General features: G+C 46.8%; 2 protein-coding genes across 2 annotated transcripts in view; one reads left to right on the forward strand and one right to left on the reverse strand.

Annotated features, from left to right (window-relative positions):
- The window catches only part of RUSF1 (RUS family member 1), a gene marked incomplete at its 3' end in the record, with an annotated part of 39667 nt that extends 37884 nt beyond the window's left edge, over positions 1-1783 (forward strand). Inside the window, exons 15-16 of the mRNA XM_082300116.1 lie at positions 1615-1678; positions 1777-1783. Coding sequence (XP_082156242.1) covers positions 1615-1678; positions 1777-1783 — 71 coding nt within the window. The remainder of the gene's footprint in view (positions 1-1614; positions 1679-1776) is intronic.
- A 930-nt stretch (positions 1784-2713) lies between these two features.
- LOC309584177 (sodium/glucose cotransporter 2-like) overlaps positions 2714-26230 on the reverse strand; it is a gene marked incomplete at both ends in the record, with an annotated part of 37018 nt that continues 13501 nt past the window's right edge. The window contains 8 exons of the mRNA XM_082300117.1: positions 2714-2883; positions 3590-3689; positions 8471-8686; positions 11332-11500; positions 15179-15329; positions 20575-20682; positions 24108-24243; positions 25978-26177. Coding sequence (XP_082156243.1) covers positions 2714-2883; positions 3590-3689; positions 8471-8686; positions 11332-11500; positions 15179-15329; positions 20575-20682; positions 24108-24243; positions 25978-26177 — 1250 coding nt within the window. The remainder of the gene's footprint in view (positions 2884-3589; positions 3690-8470; positions 8687-11331; positions 11501-15178; positions 15330-20574; positions 20683-24107; positions 24244-25977; positions 26178-26230) is intronic.

Genomic DNA, 26230 nt, shown 5'->3' on the forward strand with positions numbered 1-26230 from the left:
GGGTGGATTTTGGGTGGAATGGGCGGAGTTTGAATTTTGTGGAATTTGGGTGGATTTGGGGAGATTTTGGGTGGATTTTAGGGGAATTCTTGGTGGATTTTGTGGATTTAGGTGGATTTGGGGAGATTTTGGGTGGGTTTGGGGGAATTTGGGTGGATTTTGTGGATTTTGGATGGATTAGGGGAATTCAGGAGATTTTGGGTGGATTTGGGGAGATTTTGGGTGGATTTGGGTGGAATTTGGGGAGATTTTGTGTGGATTTTGGGGAATTTGGGAGATTTTAGGTGGATTTTGGGTGAATTTGGGGGATTTTGGGTGGAATGGGCGGAGTTTGGATTTTGTGGAATTTGGATGGATTTGGGGAGATTTTGGGTGAAATTTGTGGAATTTGGGTGGATTTAGGTGGATCTTAGGGGAATTTGGGAGATTTTGGGTGCATTTGGGAAGGAATTTGGGGGATTTGGGGTGGATTGGACAGAGTTTGGATTTTGTGGAATTTGGGTGGATTTTGGGTGGATTTTGGGTCGATTTCAGGGAATTTGGGAGATTTTGAGTGGATTTGGGGTGGATTTGGGAGATTTTAGGTGGATTTGGGAAGGAATTTGGGGGATTTGGGGTGGATTGGGCGGAGCTTGGATTTTGTGGAATTTGGGTGGATTTGGGTGAATTTTGGATGGATTGGGGGAGATTTGGGGTGGATTTAGGTGGAATTTGTGGAATGTGTGAGTTTAGATGGATTTGGGGTGGATTTGGGTAGATTTTAGGTGGATTTTAGGGGAATTTGGGAGATACTGGGTGGATTTTGTGGAATTTTGGGTGGATTTGGGAAGGAATTTGGAGGATTTTGGGTGGAATGGGCAGAGTTTGGATTTTGTGGCATTTGGGCGGTTTGGGGTGAATTTTGTGTGGATTTGGGTGGATTTTGGGTGGATTTTGGGGGAATTTGGGAGATTTGGGGTGGATTTTAGGGGAATTTGGGGAGATTTCGGAAGGAATTTGGGGGATTTTGGGTGGAATGGGCGGAGTTTGGATTTTGTGGAATTTGGGTGGATTTCGGGAGGTTTGGGGTGGATTTGGGGAGATTTTGGGTGAAAATTGTGGAATTTGGGAGATTTCAGGAGATTTCGGGGGAATTTGGGAAGGAATTTGGGAGATTTTGGGTGGAATGGGCGGAGTTTGGATTTTGTGGAATTTGGGTAGATTTGGGTGGATTTTGGATGGATTGGGGGAGATTTGGGGTGGATTTAGGTGGAATTTGTGGATTTAGGTGGATTTTGGGTGGATTGGGGGAGATTTTGGGTGGATTTAGGTGGGTTTTGGGTGGATTTAGGTGGATTTTGAGTGAATTTCGGAGATTTTGGGCAGATTTTAGTGGAATTCCGGGTGACTTTGGGGTGGATTTGGGGGAATTTCGGGTGCGTTCCGTGTCACTCGGGAGACGTTGGATGCATTCGGGCCTTCCCTGGGTACAATTTGGGGTGAATTTGGGAAGATTTGGGGCTTCCGGTTGGATTTTGAAAGGCCAAATCCCTTTTTTTAAAAAAAACACTTCCGGGTTCCACTTCCTGGTTCCGCTTCCTGGTTCCCCGCTCACCGTGATGGCGCCCCCTGCAGGTCTGGAGGCCGCCGGCTGGGACACTCGGCGCCCCCTGCTGGCCGTGGACGAGTGGAGCCTGGAGTGGGCGTGGCCAGAGCAAAGCCACGCCCCCTTTGGAGAAAAAAACCCAAAATAAAGGGAAAAAAGCCCCGATTTGGGCAATTGCCAAAAACGTGCAGTTTGTGACAAGTGGATTTGGGGAAATTTGGGTGGATTTGGGAAAATTTGGGTGGATTTGGGTGGATTTGGGCTCATTTCTGGTCGTTTCAGGCCATTTCCAGCCCGTTTTTCACCATTTTGGGCTCTTCCGGCCCCGATTTTGGGTCGTTTCGGGTTCATTTCGTGGGGTTTTGGGCAAAACACCCCCCAGAGGGAGATTTTGGGGCCGTTTCAGCTCCTTTTGGGTCATTTCGCCTCCTTTAAGGCTTGGTTCTAATTTGGGGCCCTTTGGGGGCATTTTGGGTCCATTTTGGGTCAGTTTGGGTCAATTTTGGGGCATTTTGGGGCAATTTTGGGGCAGTTTGGGTCGAATTTGGGTGAGTTTGGGGCAATTTTGGGGCATTTTGGGTCAATTTTGGGGCAGTTTGTGTTGATTTCAACTCAGTTTGGGGCATTTGGGGGAAATTCTGGGGCAGTTTGGGGCAATTTTGGGGCAGTTTGTGTTGATTTTGGGCAGTTTGGGTCGAAATTGGGTCAGTTTGGGGCATTTTGGGTCAGTTCGGGGGAATTTTGGGGGTATTTTGGGTCAGTTTGGGTTTATTTAAACTCTGGGGCAATTTGGGGGCATTTGGGGGCATTTTGGGGCAATTTTGGGTCAGTTTGGGTTTATTTCAACCCAGTTTGGGGCAATTTGGGGGTATTTTGGGTCAGTTTGGGTCGATTTGGGGTCCGTTTGGGGCAATTTTGGGGCAGTTTGGACTCATTTTGTCATTTCCTTCCCATTTCTCACCATTTCGGGCCACTTCGGACTCATTTTGGCCCATTTCAGCCTCATTTTTGCTCGTTTCCTTCCCATTCCTCACCAATTTGGGCTCTTTCTGCCCCGTTTTTTTCGGCCGCTTTCAGCTCACTCCCACTCATTTCGGATGGGGGGTTTTGGGTTTATTTCAGGCGATTTTAGGCAAAATACCCCCAGAGGAAGGCGGCCACGCCCATCAGCACCAGGGCGTTGGCGTTGACCACGCGGCTCCACCGGGGATCCTCGGGGGGCGGGGCCTCGCTCGAGGCCACGCCCACCCCTGCCACGCCCCCCGCTCCAGGCTCCGCCCCCGCCGCCGCCTCCACGTCTGGAATGGGGCAAAATTCGGGAATTTTGGGGCATTTGGGGGCTCAAAACCCCGCCCAAATCCTCGAATTTGGGCTCCAAAATCACCTGGGACCCTCCCCCGGTCAAGAGTCCCCAATTTTGGGACCCTAAACCCGTCCCAAAACCCCAAATTTGGGCAAAACCAAGACGCCAAAATGCCCAAATTTTGGGTCCCCAACAATGCCGAGACCCCCGAAATCTCCAGGATCCCCAAATTTGGGATCCCAGGATCCCCAAAAAACCCTCAAACTCCCTAATTTGGGACCCCCCGGACCCCCAAAACCCCAAACTGGGACATCCCAAGGCCCCCAAACCCCAAAATTTGGGCTCCCAAGTTCCGCTGGGACCTCCCTAAAAACCCCCTGGGACCCCCCAAAATCATCTGAGACCCCCCAACACCTCCCAAATTTGGCTCCCCAAGACCCCAAACCCCCCCCCCAAATTTGGCGTCCTCCCCACACCTGGGACCACTCCCAAAACCCCCAAATTTGCCTCCCCAGGATCCCCCAAAACGCCCAAAATTTGGGTCTGAGGATGCCGAAATCGCCCCAAAATCCCAAATTTGGCTCTCCAAATTCCCCTGGACCCCCCCCCGACACCCCAAATTTGGAGCCTCCAGACCCCCCCAGATTTGGGGTTTTCCCCCCAAATTTGGGGTTTCCCTCCCTTTGTCCCCCCCCTCGTACCCCCGAGTGGGACCCCCAAATTTGGGGGGGGCTCCTTGGGCGAGTCCAGGTCGATCCGGGGCTCGCGGCTGTTCCGGAGGCTGAACACCAACCTGTGCAGCTGGGACCCCAAAAAAGCACCCCGGTCACCCCAAAATCGGGTGAAACGGACCCAAAAATGCGTGAAAATCGCCCCCCGGAACTATTGAGGGTGTAAAAATAAAAGGCCCTAAAATAAATCCCCCCAGAACCCCCCAAAATGCAGCGAAAATCACCCCAAAATTCCCAAAATATTCCCAAAAATCCCTTAAAAACTCCAAAAAAATCCCCCAAAAAACCCCAAAAGCCCCCAAGATATATCCAAAAAATCCCCCAAAAAATCCAAAAAATTTTTAAAAAATCCCCCCCCAAAAAACCAAAAAAACAAAAAAAAAAAAAAAACCAAAAAAAACCCCAAAAAAACAAAAAAATCCCCCAAAAATCCCAAAAAAATTGCCCAAAAAAATCCAAAAAAATAAAAAAAAATTCCCCCAACATTAAAAAAAAAAAATCCAAAAAAAACCCAAAAAATCTAAATAAATCTCAAAACAAATCCCCCAAAAAATCCCAAAAAATTCTCCAAAAAAAAGTCAAAAAATCCCCAAAGAATCAAAGAAAAAACCCCAAAAAAACCAAAAAACCCCCATAAAACCCCAAAAAAATCTGCATGAAACCCCCAAAAATTCTCAAAAAAATAAAAAAAAGTTCCCAAAAAACCCCCAAAAATTCCCTAAAAGATCCCCAAAAAATCCAAAAAATCTTCCAAATAATCAATAAAGAATCCCAAAAATAACCAAAAAAAATCCCAAAGAATTCTCCAAAAACGTCCAAAAACGTCCAAAAATCCCAAAAAAAAAAAAAAAAAAATCCCCCCCCCAAAAAAACCAAAAAAACCCAAAAAAACCCCCAGAAAGTCCCAAAACCCCCCCAAAAAACCAAAAAAAAATTCCAAAAAAATCCACAAAAAGTCCCCAAAAAATCCCCAAAAAATCCCCCCAAAAAACCAAAAAAATCCGCAGAAAGTCCCCCAAAAAAGTACCAAAAAATCCCCAAAAAATCCCAAAAAAACCCCCAAAAATCCCCAAAAAATCACAAAAAATCCTCAAAAATCAAAAAAAATTCCAAAAAAAGTCCCAAGAAAACCCCCAAAAAATCACAAAAAATCCACAAAAATCCCAAAAAATCCCCAAAAAATCCTCCAAAAAATCCCAAAGAGATCCAAAGAAAATTCGAAAAAATAAAAAAAAAATCCCAAAAAATCCCCAAAAAATCAAAAAAAATCCCCCAAAAAATAAAAAAATCCAAAAAAAAATTTCCAAAAAATATGCAAAAAATCCCGATAAAAATCGCAAATTAGCACCAAAAAAAAACCAAAAAATCCCCCCAAAAATAAAAAAATAATCCCAAAAAATCAAAACAAAATTCCTCAAAATTCCCCAAAAAATCCAAAAAAATCCCAAAAAAACCCAAAAAAAATTCGAAAAAATATGCAAAAAATCCAGATAAAAATCCCATAAATAGCCCCCAAAAAAACACCCAAAAATCCCAAAAAAAACCCCAAAAAATCCAAAAAAATCCCAAAAAAACCCAAAAAGATTCCAAAAAATATGCAAAAAATCCCGATAAAAATCCCAAAAATAACCCCCCAAAAAAACAAAAAATCCCCAAAAACCCCCAAAAAATCCCAAAAAAATCTAAAAAAATCCCAAAAAATCAAAACAAAATTCCCCAAAAATTCCCAAAAAAATCCAAAAAAATCCCAAAAAAACCCCCAAAAGATTCCAAAAAATATGCCAAAAATCCCGATAAAAATCCCCAAAATAGCCCCCCCAAAAAAACCAAAAACTCCCCAAAAAATAAAAAAAATCCCCCAAAAAATAAAAAATCCCCAAATAACCGCCAAAAAAACCCAAAAAAATCCCCAAAAAATCAAGAAAAATCCCAAAAAATCAAAACAAAATTCCCCAAAAATTCCAAAAAAAGTCCCAAAAAAAAACCCCAAAAAATTGAAAAAATATGCAAAAAATCCCGATAAAAATCCCAAAAATAGCCCCAAAAACCCCCCGAAAAATCCCAAAAAAACCCAAAAAAATCCCCCAAAAATCCAAAAATAATCCCCAAAGAACCCCCAAAAAAACCCCAAAAAACCTCCAAAAAATCCCAAAAAATCAAAAAAAAAACCCAAAAAAACCCCAAAAAATCCAAAAAAAAACCACCCCAAAAAAACCAAAAAAACCCCCAAAAAAATCCAAAAAAATCCCAAAAAAAAACCCCCAAAGAACCCCAAAAAACCCCAAAAAAATCCCCAAAAAATCCCCAAAGAACCCCCAAAAAACCCCAAAAAATCCCCAAAAAATCCCAAAAAAAATCCCAAAAAAATCCCCAAAGAACCCCCCCAAAAAAACCAAAAAAATCCCCAAAAACCCCCCAAAAAATTCCCAAAAAATCTCCAAAAAATCCCCAAAGAGCCCCCAAAAAACCCAAAAAAAATCCCCCCCCCAAAAAAAAAATCCCAAAAAAATCCCCAAAAAAACCCCAAAAAACCCCAAAAAATCCCAAAAAAATCCCAAAAAAATCCCCAAAGAACCCCCTAAAAACCCAAAAAAATCCCAAAAAAAGCTCAAAAAAATCCCAAAAAATCCCAAAAAAAATCCCTAAAGAACCCCCCAAAAAAATCCCAAAAAATCCCCAAAAAATCCCCAAAGAGCCCCCAAAAAAACCCAAAAAAATCCCCAAAAAATCAAAAAAAAAACCCCAAAAAACCCCAAAAAAAACCCCAAAAAATCCCCAAAGAACCCCCAAAAAACCCAAAAAAATCCCCAAAAAAGCCAAAAAAAACCCCAAAAAACCCCAAAAAAATCCAAAAAAAATCCCCAAAGAACCCCCAAAAAAAACCAAAAAAAAATCCCCAAAAAAACCCCAAAAAAATCCCAAAAAATCCCAAAAAAATCCCCAAAGAGCCCCCAAAAAACCCAAAAAAATCCCCAAAAAAGCCCAAAAAAATCCCAAAAAATCCAAAAAAAAACCCCAAAGAGCCCCCAAAAATCCCCCAAAAAATCCCCAAAAAATAAAAAAAAAACCCCAAAAAACCCCAAAAAAATCCCAAAAAAATCCCCAAAGAACCCCCAAAAAACCCAAAAAAATCCCCAAAAAAGCCCAAAAAAATCCCAAAAAATCCCAAAAAAATCCCCAAAGAACCCCCAAAAAACTAAAAAAAATCCCCAAAAACCCCCCAAAAAAATCCCAAAAAATCCCAAAAAAACCCCAAAGAGCCCCCAAAAATCCCAAAAAAAATCCCCAAAAAATCAAAAAAAAAAAACAAAAAAACCCCAAAAAATCCAAAAAAAACCACCCCAAAAAAAACCAAAAAGCCCCCAAAAAATCCAAAAAAATCCCAAAAAAATCCCAAAAAAACCCCCAAAAACCCCCAAAAAACCCCAAAAAAATCCCCAAAGAACCCCCAAAAAACCCCAAAAAATCCCCAAAAAAGCCAAAAAAAATCCCCAAAAAAATCCCCAAAGAACCCCCCAAAAAAACCCCAAAAAAATCCCCAAAGAACCCCCAAAAAACCCAAAAAAATCCCCAAAAAAGCCCAAAAAAATCCCAAAAAAATCCCAAAAAAATCCCCAAAGAACCCCCAAAAAACCCCAAAAAATCCCCAAAAAACCCCAAAAAATCCCAAAAAACCCCAAAAAAATCCCAAAAAAATCCCAAAAAAATCGCCAAAGAACCCCCAAAAAACCAAAAAAAATCCCAAAAAAAGCCAAAAAAAACCCCAAAAAACCCAAAAAAATCCCAAAAAAATCCCCAAAGAACCCCCAAAAAACCCCAAAAAATCCCCAAAAAAGCCCAAAAAAATCCCAAAAAATCCCAAAAAAACCCCCAAAGAGCCCCCAAAAAACCCAAAAAAATCCCCAAAAAAGCCCAAAAAAATCCCAAAAAATCCCAAAAAAACCCCCAAAGAACCCCCAAAAAACCCAAAAAAATCCCCAAAAAAGCCCAAAAAAATCCCAAAAAATCCCAAAAAAACCCCCAAAGAGCCCCCAAAAATCCCCAAAAAAATCCCCAAAAAATCAAAAAAAAAAAACAAAAAACCCCCAAAAAATCCAAAAAAAACCACCCCAAAAAAAACCAAAAAACCCCCAAAAAATCCAAAAAAATCCCAAAAAAACCCCCAAAAACCCCCAAAAAACCCCAAAAAAATCCCCAAAGAACCCCCAAAAAACCCCAAAAAATCCCCAAAAAAGCCAAAAAAAATCCCCAAAAAAATCCCCAAAGAACCCCCCAAAAAAAACCCAAAAAAATCCCCAAAGAACCCCCAAAAAACCCAAAAAAATCCCCAAAAAAGCCCAAAAAAATCCCAAAAAATCCCAAAAAAATCCCCAAAGAACCCCCCAAAAAAATCCAAAAAAATCCCCAAAAAATCCCCAAAAAATCCCCAAAAAACCCCAAAAAAATCCCCAAAGAACCCCCAAAAAACCAAAAAAAATCCCCAAAAAATAAAAAAAGAAACCCAAAAAACCCCCAAAAAAACCCAAAAAACCCCAAAAAAATCCCCAAAAACCCCCAAAAAATCCCCAAAAACCCCAAAAACCCCCCAAAAAAAATCCCAAAAAAAACCCCAAAGAGCCCCCAAAAATCCCCAAAAAAATCCCCAAAAAATCAAAAAAAAATCCCCAAAAAATCAAAAAAAAACCAAAAAATCCCCAAAAAAAACCCCAAAAAATCAAAAAAAAATCAAAAAAAAACCCCAAAAAACCCCAAAAAATCCCCAAAAAACCCCAAAAACCCCCAAAAAAATCCCCCCAAAAAAAAATCCCAAAAAATCCCCCAACCCCCCGCCGCCCCCCTGCCGGCACTCACGTGGATTTGGGGGATGGGCGGGTGGCACAGGGACACGGCGAGCACGAGCCCGCAGGTGAGCAGGAAGAGCAGCGCGGCGAAGTGCAGGTAGTGCAGGCCGCAGAGCAGCGCCGGGCAGCGCCCGGGGACCCCGCACGAGCCCGAGCCCAAAAGGAATTCGGGGATCAGCCGGGCCAGGCCCAGCCCCAACCCCCCCAGCAGCCCCCAAAAGGCGCCCTGGCAGGGAAAAAAATGGGGTTCAATGCCGAGATTTGGGGTCATTTCCTGCCAAGTCGGGGGGTTTGGGGGCACCTGGACAGGTGGGAGTGAAAATTTGGGGCTCCGAACCCACCTGGACCCCAAATTGGGGTCGTCTAAGGTCACCTGTACACCCAAAATCCCAAAATTTGGGGGGTTTGGGGTCACCTGGACAGGTGGGAGTGAAAATTTGGGGCCCCAAGCCCACCTGGACCCCAAATTGGGGTCGTTTTGGGTCACCTGGACACCCAAAATCCCAAAATTTGGGGGGTTTGGGGTCACCTGGACAGGTGGGAGTGAAAATTTGGGGCCCCAAGCCCACCTGGACCCCAAATTGGGGTCGTTTTGGGTCACCTGGACACCCAAAATCCCAAAATTTGGGGGATTTGAGGTCACCTGGACAGGTGGGAGTGAAAATTTGGGGCTCCAAACCCACCTGGATCCCAAATTGGGGTCGTTTTGGGTCACCTGGACACCCAAAATCCCAAAATTTGGGGGGTTTGGGGGCACCTGGACACCTGGGAGTGAAAATTTGGGGCTCCAAACCCACCTGGACCCCAAATTGGGGTCGTTTTGGGTCACCTGGACACCCAAAATCCTGGAATTTGGGGTGTTTGGGGTCACCTGCAGCTGAATTTTGGGGGGTTGAGGGCACCTGGACAGGTGGGAGCCAAAATTTGGGGCCCCAAGCCCACCTGGACCCCAAATTGGGGTCGTTTTGGGTCACCTGGACACCCAAAATCCCGGAATTTGGGGTGTTTGGGGTCACCTGCAGCTGAATTTTGGGGGGTTGAGGGCACCTGGACAGGTGGGAGCCAAAATTTGGGGCTCCAAACCCACCTGGATCCCAAATTGGGGTCGTTTTGGGTCACCTGGACACCCAAAATCCCAAAATTTGGGGGGTTTGGGGTCACCTGGACACCTGGGAGTGAAAATTTGGGGCTCCAAACCCACTTGGACCCCAAATTGGGGTCGTCTAAGGTCACCTGGACACCCAAAATCCCGGAATTTGGGGTGTTTGGGGTCACCTGCAGCTGAATTTTGGGGGTTTGAGGGCACCTGGACAGGTGGGAGTGAAAATTCGGGGCTCCAAACCCACTTGGACCCCAAACTGGGGTCGTTTTGGGTCATCTGGACACCCAAAATCCCAAACTTTGGGGGGTTTGGGGTCACCTGGACAGGTGGGAGTGAAAATTTGGGGCTCCAAACCCACTTGGACCCCAAATTGGGGTCGTCTAAGGTCATCTGGACACCCAAAATCCCGGAATTTGGGGTGTTTGGGGTCACCTGCAGCTGAATTTTGGGGGGTTGAGGGCACCTGGACAGGTGGGAGCTGAAATTTGGGGCTCCAAACCCACTTGGACCCCAAATTGGGGTCGTTTTGGGTCATCTGGACACCCAAAATCCCCGAATTTGGGGGATTCGAGGTCACCTGGACAGGTGAGAGTGAAAATTTGGTGCTCCAAACCCACCTGGACCCCAAATTGGGGTCCTTTAAGGTCTCCCGGACACCTGAATCCCCCCCAAAACCCCCCAAAAACTTCCCCATTTCCCCTCCCCCACCTCCCAGGTGCCCCCAGGTGTGCCCAGGTGTGCCCAGGTGGGCCCCAAACCCCCCCAGGTGCCCCCTAAACCCCCTCCAAACCCCCCCAGGTGCACCCGGGTGTGCCCAAGTGAGCCCCAGGTGTGCCCAGGTGCACCCAGGTGACCCCAAACCCCCCCCAAACCCCCTTTCACCCCACCCAGGTGTGCCCAGGTGAGCCCCAAGCCCCCTTTAAATCCCAAAAAAACTCTTCAAGACCCCCCCAGGTGTGCCCAGGTGCTCCCAGGTGTGCCCAGGTGAGCCCAAATCCTCCCCCAAACCCCCTTCAAACCCCACCAGGTGAACCCCAGGTGTGCCCAGGTGAGCCCCAAACCCCCTTTCAACCCCCCCCAGGTGTGCCCAGGTGTGCCCAGGTGTGCCCAGGTGACCCCCAAATGCCCCCAAACCCCCTTCAAACCCCACCCAGGTGTGCCCAGGTGCTTCCAGGTCCCCCCAACTCCACTTTCAACCCCTCCCAGGTGTGCCCAGGTGTGCCCCAAACCCCCTTTCAACCCCACCAGGTGCCCCCAGGTGCTCCCAGCTGTGCCCAGGTGAGCCCAAATCCTCCCCCAAACCCCCTTCAAACCCCACCAGGTGAGCCCCAGGTGTGCCCAGGTGAGCCCCAAGCCCCCTTTAAATCCTCCAAAAACCCTTTCAGACCCCCCCTGGTGTGCCCAGGTGTGCCCAAGTGAGCCCCAACCCCCCTTTCAACCCCCCCGGTGCTCCCAGGTGTGCCCAGCTGTGCCCAGGTGAGCCCAGGTGTGCCCCGAATCTCCCCCAAACCCCCTTCAAACCCCACCAGGTGTGCCCAGGTGTGCCCAGGTGTGCCCAGGTGAGCCCCAAACCCCCTTTCAACCCCCCCAGGTGTGCCCAGGTGAGCCCCAAACCTCCCCCAGGTGCCCCCTAAACCCCCTTTCAACCCCCCCAGGTGCCCCCAGGTGCGCCCAGGTGCGCCCAGGTGAGCCCAAACCTCCCCCAGGTGCCCCCTAAACCCCCTTTCAACCCCCCCAGGTGCCCCCAGGTGCGCCCAGGTGCCACTCACGGGCTCGTTGACGCGGGGCACGAAGATGGCCAGGAAGAAGACGGCGGCCACGGGCGGGGCCAGGTAGGAGGCCAGGGCCTGCATGTAGTCGAAGAGCTGCCCGCCCCGCGCCGCCTCCACCACCGGCAGCCAGGCCAGGCTCAGCCCCACCATGGCCACCACCCACAGCCTGGGGGGGGGAGGGGACAGGTGAGGTCACCTGGGGCCACCCCAAAAAAAACCCGGGGTCGTTGGGAGGTCGGGAAGGCGAAATTTGGGTCCTCCAAGGTCACTTGGAAGCCAAAATTTGGGGCTTCTTGGACACCTGGGATGACCAAATTTGGGTCTCTTGAGGTCACCTGGACACCAGGGGTCACCTGAGGTTGCCTGGGGTCACCTGAGGTCACCTGAGGTCACCTGGGGTCATCCAGGAAAAATCTGGGGCCCCTCAGAGGTTGAGAACCCAAAATTTGGGACCTTCAAGGTCACTTGGAACCCAAAATTTGGGGCTTCTTGGACACCTGGGATGACCAAATTTGGGTCTCTCGAGGTCACCTGGACACCAGGGGTCACCTGAGGTCACCTGAGGTCACCTGGGGTCACCCTAAAAAAATTTGGGTCCTTCAAGGTCACTTGGAAGCCAAATTTGGGTCCTTCAAGGTCACTTGGAAGCCAAAATTTGGGGCTTCTTGGACACCTGGGATGACCAAATTTGGGTGTCTCGAGGTCGCCTGGACACCAGGGGTCACCTGAAGTCACCGGGGGTCACCCTAAAAAAATTTGGGGTCTCTCAGAGGTCAAAACCCCAAAATTTGGGTCCTTCAAGGTCACTTGGAAGCCAAATTTGGGGCTTCTTGGACACCTGGGATGACCAAATTTGGGTCTCTCGAGGTCACCTGGACACCAGGGGTCACCTGAGGTCACCGGGGGTCACCCTAAAAAAATTTGGGGTCTCTCAGAGGTGGAGAACCCAAAATTTGGGTCCTTCAAGGTCACTTGGAAGCCAAAATTTGGGGCTTCTTGGACACCTGGGATGACCAAATTTGGGTCTCTCGAGGTCACCTGGACACCAGGGGTCACCTGAGGTCACCTGGGGTCACCTGAGGTCACCTGAGGTCACCTGGGGTCACCCTAAAAAAATTTGGGTCCTTCAAGGTCACTTGGAAGCCAAATTTGGGTCCTTCAAGGTCACTTGGAAGCCAAAATTTGGGGCTTCTTGGACACCTGGGATGACCAAATTTGGGTCTCTCGAGGTCACCTGGACACCAGGGGTCACCTGAGGTCACCTGAGGTCACCTGGGGTCACCCCAAAAAAATTTGGGGTCTCTCAGAGGTCGAGAACCCAAAATTTGGGACCTTCAAGGTCACTTGGAACCCAAAATTAGGGGCTTCTTCGACACCTGGGATGACCAAATTTGGGTCTCTCGAGGTCACCTGGACACCAGGGGTCACCTGGAGTCACCTGAGGGCACCCAAAAATAATCTGGGTCCTTCAAAGTCACTTGGAAGCCAAATTTGGGTCCTTCAAGGTCACTTGGAAGCCAAAATTTGGGGCTTCTTGGACACCTGGGAGGACCAAATTTGGGTCTCTTGAGGTCACCCGGACAGCTGGGGTCACCTGAGGTCACATGAGGTCACCTGCGGTCACCTGAGGTCACCTGAGGTCACCTGGGGTCACCCTAAAAAAATTTGGGGTCTCTCAGAGGTCGAGAACCCAAAATTTGGGACCTTCAAGGTCACTTGGAAGCCAAAATTTGGGGCTTCTTGGACACCTGGGATGACCAAATTTGGGTCTCTTGAGGTCACCCGGACAGCTGGGGTCACCTGAGGTCACATGAGGTCACCTGAGGTCACCTGAGGTCACCTGAGGTCACCGGGGGTCACCCTAAAAAAATTTGGGGTCTCTCAGAGGTCGAGAACCCAAAATTTGGGACCTTCAAGGTCACTTGGAAGCCAAAATTTGGGGCTTCTTGGACACCTGGGATGACCAAATTTGGGTCTCTCGAGGTCACCTGGACACCAGGGGTCACCTGAGGTCACCTGAGGTCACCTGGGGTCACCCTAAAAAAATTTGGGTCCTTCAAGGTCACTTGGAAGCCAAATTTGGGTCCTTCAAGGTCACTTGGAAGCCAAAATTTGGGGCTTCTTGGACACCTGGGATGACCAAATTTGGGTCTCTCGAGGTCACCTGGACACCAGGGGTCACCTGAAGTCACCGGGGGTCACCCTAAAAAAATTTGGGGTCTCTCAGAGGTCAAAACCCCAAAATTTGGGTCCTTCAAGGTCACTTGGAAGCCAAATTTGGGGCTTCTTGGACACCTGGGATGACCAAATTTGGGTCTCTCGAGGTTGCCTGGACACCTGAGGTCACCTGAGATCACCTGGGGTCACCTGGGGTCACCTGAGGTCACCTGGGGTCATCCCAAAAAAATTTGTGGTCTCTCAGAGGTGGAGAACCCAAAATTTGGGTCCTTCAAGGTCACTTGGAAGCCAAAATTTGGGGCTTCTTGGACACCTGGGATGACCAAATTTGGGTCTCTCGAGGTCACCTGGACACCAGGGGTCACCTGAGGTCACCTGGGGTCACCCTAAAAAAATTTGGGGTCTCTCAGAGGTCAAAACCCCAAAATTTGGGTCCTTCAAGGTCACTTGGAAGCCAAAATTTGGGGCTTCTTGGACACCTGGGATGACCAAATTTGGGTCTCTTGAGGTCACCCGGACAGCTGGGGTCACCTGGGGTCACATGAGGTCACCTGAGGTCACCTGAGGTCACCTGGGGTCACCCTAAAAAAATTTGGGGTCTCTCAGAGGTCAAAACCCCAAAATTTGGGTCCTTCAAGGTCACTTGGAAGCCAAATTTGGGGCTTCTTGGACACCTGGGATGACCAAATTTGGGTCTCTCGAGGTCACCTGGACACCAGGGGTCACCTGAGGTCACCGGGGGTCACCCTAAAAAAATTTGGGGTCTCTCAGAGGTCAAAACCCCAAAATCTGGGTCCTTCAAGGTCACTTGGAAGCCAAATTTGGGGCTTCTTGGACACCTGGGATGACCAAATTTGGGTCTCTCGAGGTCACCTGGACACCAGGGGTCACCTGAGGTTGCCTGGGGTCACCTGAGGTCACCTGAGGTCACCTGAGGTCACCCCAAAAGAATTTGTGGTCTCTCAGAGGTGGAGAACCCAAAATTTGGGTCCTTCAAGGTCACCTGGAAGACAAATTTGAGGCTTCTTGGACACCTGGGATGACCAAATTTGGGTCTCTCGAGGTCACCTGGACACCAGGGGTCACCTGAGGTCACCTGAGGTCACCTGGGGTCACCCTAAAAAAATTTGGGGTCTCTCAGAGGTCAAAACCCCAAAATTTGGGTCCTTCAAGGTCACTTGGAAGCCAAATTTGGGGCTTCTTGGACACCTGGGATGACCAAATTTGGGTCTCTCAAGGTCGCCTGGACACCAGGGGTCATCTGAGGTCACCTGAGGTCACCTGAGGTCACCCTAAAAAAATTTGGGTCCTTCAAGGTCACTTGGAAGCCAAATTTGGGTCCTTCAAGGTCACTTGGAAGCCAAAATTTGGGGCTTCTTGGACACCTGGGATGACCAAATTTGGGTCTCTCAAGGTCGCCTGGACACCAGGGGTCACCTGAGGTCACCTGAGGTCACCTGAGGTCACCTGAGGTCACCTGGGGTCATCCAGGAAAAATCTGGGGCCCCTCAGAGGTTGAGAACCCAAAATTTGGGTCCTTCAAGGTCACTTGGAAGCCAAAATTTGGGGCTTCTTGGACACCTGGGATGACCAAATTTGGGTGTCTCGAGGTCACCTGAGGTCACCTGGGGTCACCGGAGGTCACCTGGGGTCACGTGTCCCTCACCTGCCGGCCACCAGGAGGTGCCGCTGCCCCGCCCGGGGCCGGAGTTTCCGGTAAACGTCCAGCGTGAAAAGGGCGGCCGAGCTGGCGAAGATCGAGGCCAGCGACGACATCAGGGCGGCCAAAACCACGGCCAGCATCAGCCCCCGCAGGCCTGGGAGGGCGGAATTAATGTTAATTAATAATTAGCGGTAATGAAGGGGGAAAAAACGGCGTTAATTGGTGAAAAAACGGCGTTATTAGGTGAAAAAATGGAGTTATTAGGGCCAAAAATGGTGTTATTAGGGCCAAAAATGGCGTTATTAGCGGCCAAATAGAGTTATTAGCAGCAAAAATAATGTTATTAATTAATGAATAGCGGTAATTAGTGAAAAAATGGAGTTAATTCGCAAAAAAATGGAGTTAATAGGTGAAAAAATGGAGTTATTAGGGCCAAAAATAGAGTTATTAGCACCAAAAATGGCGTTATTAGAACCCAAACTGGAGTTACTAGCCCCAAAAATAATGTTAGTAATTAATTAATAGCCTAATTAGTGAAAAAACGGCGTTAATTCGCGAAAAAATGGTGTTATTTGGGCCAAAAATGGCGTTATTAGCACCAGAAAGGGCGTTATTAGCACCAGAAAGGGCGTTATTAGCGGCCAAATAGAGTTATTAGCAGCAAAAATAATGTTATTAATTAATGAATAGCGGTAATTAGTGAAAAAATGGAGTTAATTCGCAAAAAAATGGAGTTAATAGGCAAAAAAAATGGAGTTATTAGCTCCAAAAATAGTTATTAGCACCAAAAATGGCGTTATTAGAACCCAAACTGGAGTTATTAGCCCCAAAAATAATGTTAGTAATTAATTAATAGCCTAATTAGTGAAAAAACCGGCGTTAATTCGCAAAAAAATGGAGTTAATAGGTGAAAAAATGGTGTTATTAGGGCCAAAAATGGCGTTATTAGCACCAGAAAGGGCGTTATTAGCGGCCAAATAGAGTTATTAGCAGCAAAAATAATGTTATTAATTAATGAATAGCGGTAATTAGTGAAAAAAATGGAGTTAATTGGCAAAAAAATGGAGTCACTAGGCAAAAAAATGGTGTTATTAGCTCCAAAAATAGTTATTAGCACCAAAAATGGCGTTATTAGAACCCAAACTGGAGTTATTAGCCCCAAAAATAATGTTAGTAATTAATTAATAGCCTAATTAGTGAAAAAACCGGCGTTAATTCACAAAAAAATGGAGTTAATAGGTGAAAAAATGGTGTTATTAGGGCCAAAAATGGCGTTATTAGCACCAGAAAGGGCGTTATTAGCGGCCAAATAGAGTTATTAGCAGCAAAAATAATGTTATTAATTAATGAATAGCGGTAATTAGTGAAAAAAATGGAGTTAATTGGCGAAAAAATGGAGTTACTAGGCAAAAAAAATGGAGTTATTAGCTCCAAAAATAGTTATTAGCACCAAAAATGGCGTTATTAGAACCCAAACTGGAGTTATTAGCCCCAAAAATAATGTTAGTAATTAATTAATAGCCTAATTAGTGAAAAAACCGGCGTTAATTCGCAAAAAAATGGAGTTAATAGGTGAAAAAATGGTGTTATTAGGGCCAAAAATGGCGTTATTAGCACCAGAAAGGGCGTTATTAGCGGCCAAATAGAGTTATTAGCAGCAAAAATAATGTTATTAATTAATGAATAGCGGTAATTAGTGAAAAAATGGAGTTAATTGGCGAAAAAATGGAGTTACTAGGCAAAAAAATGGTGTTATTAGCGCCAAAAATAGCGTTATTAGCACCAAAAATGACGTTATTAGAACCCAAACTGGAGTTATTAGCCCCAAAAATAATGTTAGTAATTAATTAATAGCCTAATTAGTGAAAAAACCGGCGTTAATTCGCAAAAAAATGGAGTTAATAGGTGAAAAAATGGTGTTATTAGGGCCAAAAATGGTGTTATTAGCACCGAAACTGGAGTTATTAGCACCGAAACTGGAGTTATTAGCCCCAAAAATAATGCTATTAATTAATGAATAGCGGTAATTAGTGAAAAAAAGGCGTTAATTGGTGAAAAAATGGTGTTATTTGGGCCAAAAATGGCGTTATTAGAACCCAAACTGGAGTTATTAGCCCCAAAATAATGTCAGTAATTAATTAATAGCCTAATTAGTGAAAAACACGGCGTTAATTGGTGAAAAAACGGAGTTAATAGACGAAAAAATTGTGTTATTAGGACCAAAAATGGCGTTATTAGCGGCCAAATAGAGTTATTAGCAGCAAAAATAATGTTATTAATTAATTAATAGCGGTAATTAGTGAAAAAAATGGAGTTAATTGGAGAAAAAATGGAGTTAATTGGCGAAAAAATGGAGTTATTAGGCAAAAAAATGGCGTTATTAGCAGCAAAAATAATGTTATTAATTAATTAATAGCCGTAATTAGTGAGAAAATGGAGTTAATTGGCGAAAAAATGGAGTTATTAGCGCCAAAAATGGCGTTATTAGCCCCAAAAATAGCATTAATAGATGATTAATAATCCTAATAATTCACTAAGAGACAATAATTGGTGAAAAAATGAAATTATTAGGCAGGAAATTAGAATTAATAGCCCAAAACTGGCATTATTAGCCCCAAAAATAGAGTTAATATGCCATTAATATTCCTAATAATCGCAGAAATAACGTTAATAGGTGATTAATAGTCCTAATAACCCCAAAATTGCCGTTATTAGGGCCAAAAATTAGTGTTATTAGCCCCAAAAATAGGACTAATAAATAATTAATAGTTCTAATTGGAGAAAAAATTGCATTAATAGACGGTTATTAGTCCTAATAGCAGTCGCAGAGCCATTAATAGCCCCAAAAATGGCATTATTAGCCCCAAAATGAGGATTATTTGACAATTAATAGTGCTAATAAAGTCCCAGCACCCCAATAACCAATATTAATGGCCTAATAACTGCTAATTACCATTAATAACCCCCTAATTAACACCAAAGTCGCCCTAATGACCCCTAAGAATTCCTTAATAGGCCCTAATTACCCCTAATAATGGCATTAAAAGCCCTAATAACACCCTAATTGTGCTTAATAGGGCCTTAATTACAACTAATAACAGCTAATAACCCCTAATAATGCCCCAATAACCCCTAATAACGCCCTAATGACTCCTAATAACCCTCTAATTACCATTAATAATGCTCTAATTACCCCAATAAGCCCTAATAACGCCCTAATAACTCCCAATAACCCTCTAATTACCATTGATAATGCTCTAATTACCCCAATAAGCCCTAATAACGCCCTAATAACTCCCAATAACCCTCTAATTACCCCAATAATGCCCTAATTACCCCTAATAACGCCCTAATAACTCCTAATAACCCTTTAATTACCCCAATAATGCCCTAATTACCCCTAATAACCCCTGATAACGCCCTAATAACTCCTAATAACGCCCTAATTACCCCTAAGGACCCCAATACCTCCCTAATAGCTCCCTAATAATCCTCTAATTACCCCAATAACGCCCTGATTTCCCCTAATAATGCCCTAATAACTGGTAATTGCGCCCTAATTACCACTAAAAACCACTAATTATGCACTAATGACCGCTAATAACGCCCTAATAACGTCCCAATTACCCCTTATAATGCCCTAATTACTCCTAATAACCCCATAAAACTCTTAATAACCCCCTAATAATCCCCTAGTAACTCGTAATACAGCCCTAATAACGCCCTAATTATCCCCTAATAACCACTAATAACCGCTAATAACACCCTAAAGGCCCTAATAACGCCCTAATTAGCCCCTAATAACCACTAATAACCACTAGTAACACCCTAAAAGTCTTAATAACGCCCTAATTAGCCCCTAATAACCACTAATAACCGCTAATAGCACCCTAAAAGCCCTAATAACGCCCTAATTACCCCTAATAACCACTAATAACCGCTAATAACACCCTAAAAGCCCTAATAACGCCCTAATTATCCCCTAATAACACCCTAATAACCGCTAATAACACCCTAATATCCCCTTATAACTCCAAATAACCTTTAATTAACCCCCTAATTATCGCTAATAACCCCATAAAACCCTTAATTAACCCCTAATTATCGCTAATAAAGCCATAAACCCCCCCATCGGTGCCTAATAACCCCTAATAACTGCCTAATAACACCTAATAACGTTCTAATAAACCTTTAAGAAAGGGTAGTAACAGTTAATAAGCGCAAATTAGCGCTAATAACCCCTAATAACGCCACAAAACCCCCCAGATACCCCCTATCGGTGCCTAATAATCTCTAATAACTGCCTAATAACCGCTAATAATGCTTTAATAAACCCCTGATAATGGCTAATAACGATTAATAAGCGCTAATTAGCGCTAATAACCCCTAATAACGCCATAAAACCCCCCAGATAAGCCTTACCGGTGCCTAATAACCCCTAATAACTGCCTAATAACAGCAAATAACACTCTAATAAACCCCTGATAATGGCTAAAAACGGTTAATAAGCGCAAATTAGCGCTAATAACCCCTAATAACGCCACAAAACCCCCCAGATACCCCCTATCGGTGCCTAATAATCTCTAATAACTGCCTAATAACAGCAAATAACACTCTAATAAACCCCTGATAATGGCTAATAACGATTAATAAGCGCTAATTAGCGCTAATAACCCCTAATAACGCCATAAAACCCCCCAGATAAGCCTTATCGGTGCCTAATAACCCCTAATAACTGCCTAATAACCGCTAATAACGCTCTAATAAACCCCTGATAATGGCTAATAACGATTAATAAGCGCTAATTAGGGCTAATAACCCCTAATAACGCCATAAAACCCCCCAGATAAGCCTTATCGGTGCCTAATAACCCCTAATAACTGCCTAATAACAGCAAATAACACTCTAATAAACCCCTGATAATGGCTAATAACGATTAATAAGCGCTAATTAGCGCTAATAACCCCTAATAACGCCATAAAACCCCCCAGATAAGCCTTATCGGTGCCTAATAACCCCTAATAACTGCCTAATAACCGCTAATAACGCTCTAATAAACCCCTGATAATGGCTAATAAGGATTAATAAGCGCTAATTAGCGCTAATAACCCCTAATAACGCCATAAAACCCCCCAGATAAGCCTTACCGGTGCCTAATAACCCCTAATAACTGCCTAATAACAGCAAATAACACTCTAATAAACCCCTGATAATGGCTAATAACGATTAATAAGCGCTAATTAGCGCTAATAACCCCTAATAACGCCATAAAACCCCCCAGATACGCCTTACCGGTGCCTAATAACCCCTAATAACTGCCTAATAACCGCTAATAACGCTCTAATAAACCCCTGATAACGGCTAATAAGGATTAATAAGCGCTAATTAGCGCTAATTACCGTGGGGCAGGAGGCTGAGCACCAGTCGCGGATAGGCCACGTTGGAGCAGCCCGCGGGGGAGCCGCAGGCCCGGGAGCAGCCCTGGGGGTCGGCGCAGCCCACGACCTCTGTGGGGACCAGTATAGACCAGTATAGACCAGTATGGACTGGTATAGACTGGTATAAACCCCAAAATCCAGTATAAACCAGTATATACCAGTATGGACCGGTATAAACTGGTATGGACCGGTATGGAGCGGCATAGACTGGTATGGACCAGTATATACCAATAAAAACCAGTAGGGACCGGTATGGACCAGTATAGACCAGTATGGACCAGTATAGACCAGTACGGACCAGTATAGACCAGTACGGACCAGTATAAACCAGTATGAACCAGTATATACCACTATAAACTAGTATGGACCAGTATGGACCAGTACGGACCAGTATAGACCAGTATGGACCAGTATGGACCAGTATAAACCAGTATGGACCAGTATAGACCAGTATGGACTGGTATAGACTGGTATAGACTGGTATAAACCCCAAAATCCAGTATAAACCAGTATGGACCAGTATATACCAGTATAAACTAGTATGGACCAGTATAGACCAGTATAGACCAGTATAGACCAGTATGGACTGGTATAGACTGGTATAAACCCCAAAATCCAGTATAAACCAGTATATACCAGTATGGACCGGTATAAACTGGTATGGACCGGTATGGAGCGGTATAGACTGGTATGGACCAGTATATACCAATAAAAACCAGTAGGGACCGGTATGGACCAGTATAGACCAGTACGGACCAGTATAAACCAGTATGAACCAGTATATACCACTATAAACTAGTATGGACCAGTATGGACCAGTACGGACCAGTATAGACCAGTATGGACCAGTATGGACCAGTATAAACCAGTATGGACCGGTATAGACCAGTATGGACTGGTATAGACTGGTATAGACTGGTATAAACTGGTATAAACCCCAAAATCCAGTATAAACCAGTATGGACCAGTATATACCAGTATAAACCAGTATGGACCAGTATAGACCAGTATAGACCAGTATAGACCTGGTATGGACTGGTATAGACTGGTATAAACCCCAAAATCCAGTATAAACCAGTATGGACCAGTATAAACCAGTATGGAGCTGTGTAAACCGGTATGGGCCGGTATAAACCAGTATAGACCAGTAGAAACCGGTATGGACCAGTATGGACCGGTATAAACCCCAAAATTCAATATAAACCAGTATGGACCGGTATGGACCAGTATAAACCAGTATGGACTGGTATAGACTGGTATAAACCCCAAAACGCAGTATAGACCAGTAAAGACCAGTATGGACCAGTATGGACCTGTATGGACCGCTATAGACCAGTATATACCAGTATAAACCAGTATAAACAGTATGGACTGGTATAAGCCAGTATGGACTGGTATAGACTGGTATAAACCCCAAAATCCAGTATAAACCAGTATAGACCGGTATGGACCAGTATGGACCAGTATAAACCAGTATGGACCAGTATAGACCAGTATGGACCAGTGTTACCCACTATGGATCGGTATGGATCAGTATAGACCAGTGTAAACCGGTATGGACCAGTGTAAACCAGTGTAAACCAGTATAGACCAGTATAAACTGGTATAAACCGGTACGGACCAGTATAAACCAGTATAAATCAGTATGAACCAGTATAAACCAGTGTAAACCAGTATAGACCAGTATAAACTGGTATAAACCGGTACGGACCAGTATAAACCAGTATAAACCAGTATAAATCAGTATGAACCAGTATAAACCAGTGTAAACCAGTATAGACCAGTATAAACTGGTATAAACTGGTATGGACCAGTATAAACCGGTATGGACCAGTACAAACCAGTATAAACCAGTATAGACCAGTATAAACCAGTATGGACTGGTATAAACCAGTACGGACCAGTACGGACCGGTATGGACCGGCATGGACCAGTATAAACCAGTACGGACCAGTACAAACCAATGGGTGGCCATCTTGGATAAATCACTTAGCAGCCATCTTGGGCGGCCATATTGGTTGGGTCAGTCACTGGCAGCCATCTTGGGCAGCCATATTGGATCAATTCCTTGGTGGCCATCTTGGATAAATTCCTTGGCAGCCATCTTGGGCGGCCATATTGGTTGGATGGGTCACTTGGCAGCCATCTTGGATCAATTACTTGGCAGCCATCTTGGGCAGCCATATTGGACCAATCCCTCGGTGGCCATCTTGGTAGCCATACCGGCTTAGTGACTGGCAGCCATCTTGGCAGCCATATTGGATCAATTCTTTAGTGGCCATCTTGGTGGCCACACTGCCTAAGCCACTGGCAGCCATCTTGGGCAGCCATATTGGATGTGTCAGTCACTTAGCAGCCATCTTGGGCAGCCATATTGGACCAATCCCTTGGCAGCCATCTTGGTAGCCATACTGGCTCAGTCACTGGCAGCCATCTTGGGCAGCTATATTGGACCAATCCCTCGGTGGCCATCTTGGTAGCCATACCGGCTCAGTGACTGGCAGCCATCTTGGCAGCCATATTGGATCAATTCTTTAGTGGCCATCTTGGTGGCCACACTGCCTAAGCCACTGGCAGCCATCTTGGGCAGCCATATTGGATCAATTCCTTGGCGGCCATATTGGATGGGTGGGTCACTTATCAGCCATCTTGGGCAGCCATATTGGATCAATTCCTTGGTGGCCATATTGGATAAATTACTTGGCAGCCATCTTGGGCAGCTATATTGGATGTGTCAGTCACTTAGCAGCCATCTTGGGCAGCCATATTGGACCAATCCCTCGGCAGCCATCTTGGTAGCCATACTGGCTCAGTCACTGGCAGCCATCTTGGGCAGCTATATTGGACCAATCCCTCGGTGGCCATCTTGGTAGCCATACTGGCTTAGTGACTGGCAGCCATCTTGGCAGCCATATTGGATCAATTCTTTAGTGGCCATCTTGGTGGCCGCACTGCCTAAGCCACTGGCAGCCATCTTGGGCAGCCATATTGGATGTGTCAGTCACTTAGCAGCCATCTTGGGCAGCCATATTGGACCAATCCCTCGGCAGCCATCTTGGTAGCCATACTGGCTCAGTCACTGGCAGCCATCTTGGGCAGCCATATTGGACCAATCCCTTGGCAGCCATCTTGGTAGCCATACTGGCTCAGTGACTGGCAGCCATCTTGGTAGCCATACCGGCTCAGTGACTGGCAGCCATCTTGGCAGCCATATTGGATCAATTCTTTAGTGGCCATCTTGGTGGCCACACCGCCTAAGCCACTGGCAGCCATCTTGGGCAGCCATATTGGACCAATCCCTCGGCAGCCATCTTGGTAGCCATACTGGCTCAGTCACTGGCAGCCATCTTGGGCAGCCATATTGGACCAGTCCTGTGGCGGCCATCTTGGTAGCCATACTGGCTCAGTCACTGGCAGCCATCTTGGCAGCCACCTTGTCTGGCGGCCATCTTGGGGGGCTGGGGAGGGCAGTGGGGGGTGGGGGAGGCTCTGACCAGGGAAGAGGACACGGGCGGCCATTCCGGGCAGCACCATCAGGAACATGGGCAGCACCTTGAGGTAGCCACAGACGACGCAGCCGGCGCGGACGTGGGTGAGGGAGCGGCCGGCCAGGCAGCGCTGCACGATCACCTGCGGGCGAGGGGAGGCAGCCCAGTTACGGACCAGTTACAGACCAGTTATCCCAGTGACAGCCCGGTGATCCCAGTGACAGCCCAGTGATACCAGTTACAGACCAGTGACAGACCGGTGATCCCAGTTACAGCCCAGTTACAGCCCGGTGATATCAGTTACAGCCCGGTGATACCAGTTACAGACCAGTGACAGACCGGTGATCCCAGTTACAGACCAGTTACAGCCCAGTGATCCCAGTTACAGCCCAGTGATCCCAGTTATAGCTCAGTGATCCCAGTTACAGACCAGTAATACCAGTTACAGTCCAGTTACAGCCCGGTGATCCCAGTTACAGACCAGTTACAGCCCGGTGATATCAGTTACAGCCCAGTGATCCCAGTTACAGACCAGTGATCCCAGTTACAGCCCGGTGATCCCAGTGACAGCCCGGTGATACCAGTTACAGACCAGTGACAGACCGGTGATCCCAGTTACAGCCCAGTTACAGCCCGGTGATATCAGTTACAGCCCAGTGATCCCAGTTACAGCCCAGTGATCCCAGTTACAGCCCGGTGATCCCAGTTACAGACCAGTAATACCAGTGACAGCCCAGTTACAGACCAGTGATCCCAGTTACAAACCAGTTACAGCCCGGTGATCCCAGTTACAGCCCGGTGATCCCAGTTACAGACCAGTTACAGCCCAGTGACAGCCCAGTGACAGCCCAGTGATCCCAGTTACAGCCCGGTGATCCCAGTTACAGATCAGTGACTGACCAGTTACAGCCCAGTGATCCCAGTGACAGCCCAGTGATCCCAGTTAAAGCCCAGCGATCCCGGTTACAGCCCGGTGATCCCAGTTATGGACCGGTGACAGACCAGTTACAGACCGGTGATCCCAGTTACAGACCAGTGACAGCCCAGTGATCCCAGTTACAACCCGGTGATCCCAGTTACAGACCAGTTACAGCCCAGTGATCCCAGTGACAGCCCAGTGATCCCAGTTACAGACCAGTGACAGCCCAGTGATCCCAGTTACAGCCCGGTGATCCCAGTGACAGCCCAGTGATCCCAGTTACCACCCAGTGATCCCAGTGACAGACCAGTTACACTCCAGTGAAACCCCAGTGAACCCAGTTACAGCCCAGTGATGGACCAGCACTCCCAGTGACAGCCCAGTATTCCCAGTTACAGCCCAGTGATGGACCAGCACTCCCAGTGACAGCCCAGTATTCCCAGTTACAGCCCAGTCATCCCAGTGACCACCCAGTGATCCCAGTTACAGACCAGTGACATCCCAGCACTCCCAGTGCCTCCTCTGTCCCTCCCAGTGCCTCCCAGTCCCCTCCCAGTCCCCTCCCAGTCCCTCCCAGTCTCCCCCACTTGCTCCCAATCCCCTCCCAGTCCTTCCCAGTCTCTCCCAGTGCCTCCTCTGTCCCTCTCAGTGCCCCCCAGTCCCTTCCAGTCCCCTCCCAGTTGCTCCCAGTTTCTCCCACTTGCTCCCAGTCCCCTCCCAGTCCCTCCCAGTCCCCTCCCAGTCCTTTCCAGTCTCTCCCAGTGCCTCCTCTGTCTCTCCCAGTGCCTCCTCTGTCCCTCCCAGTGCCCCCCAATCCCCTCCCAGTCCCCTCCCAGTCCCTCCCAGTCCCCTCCCAGTCCCTCCCAATCCCCTCCCACTTGCTCCCAATCCCCTCCCAGTCCCTCCCAATCCCCTCCCAGTTGCTCCCAATGCCCTCCCAGTGCCTCCCAGTCCCACCTGGTCGGTGCACCAGTACCAGGCCGAGATGATTCCCAGTCCCAGCACGAGGCCGGGCCAGGGCAGGTCCCCGGTACTGGGATGGCGCAGGAGGTGGAAGGCGTCGGGCCGGGGCTGCCCGCAGGGCCCGGAGGCGTTGGGGTGCAGGGCCAGGGGGTAACGCTCCAGCAGGCCCTGGTAGCCCCCCACGGCGCCCAGAGCTGCCGGAAACCAGTATGGACCAGTATAAGCCAGTAAGAACCAGTATGAACCA

This window comes from Coloeus monedula (genome assembly GCF_965178545.1).
Source record: "Coloeus monedula genome assembly, chromosome: 37".
Lineage (NCBI taxonomy): Eukaryota > Metazoa > Chordata > Aves > Passeriformes > Corvidae > Coloeus > Coloeus monedula.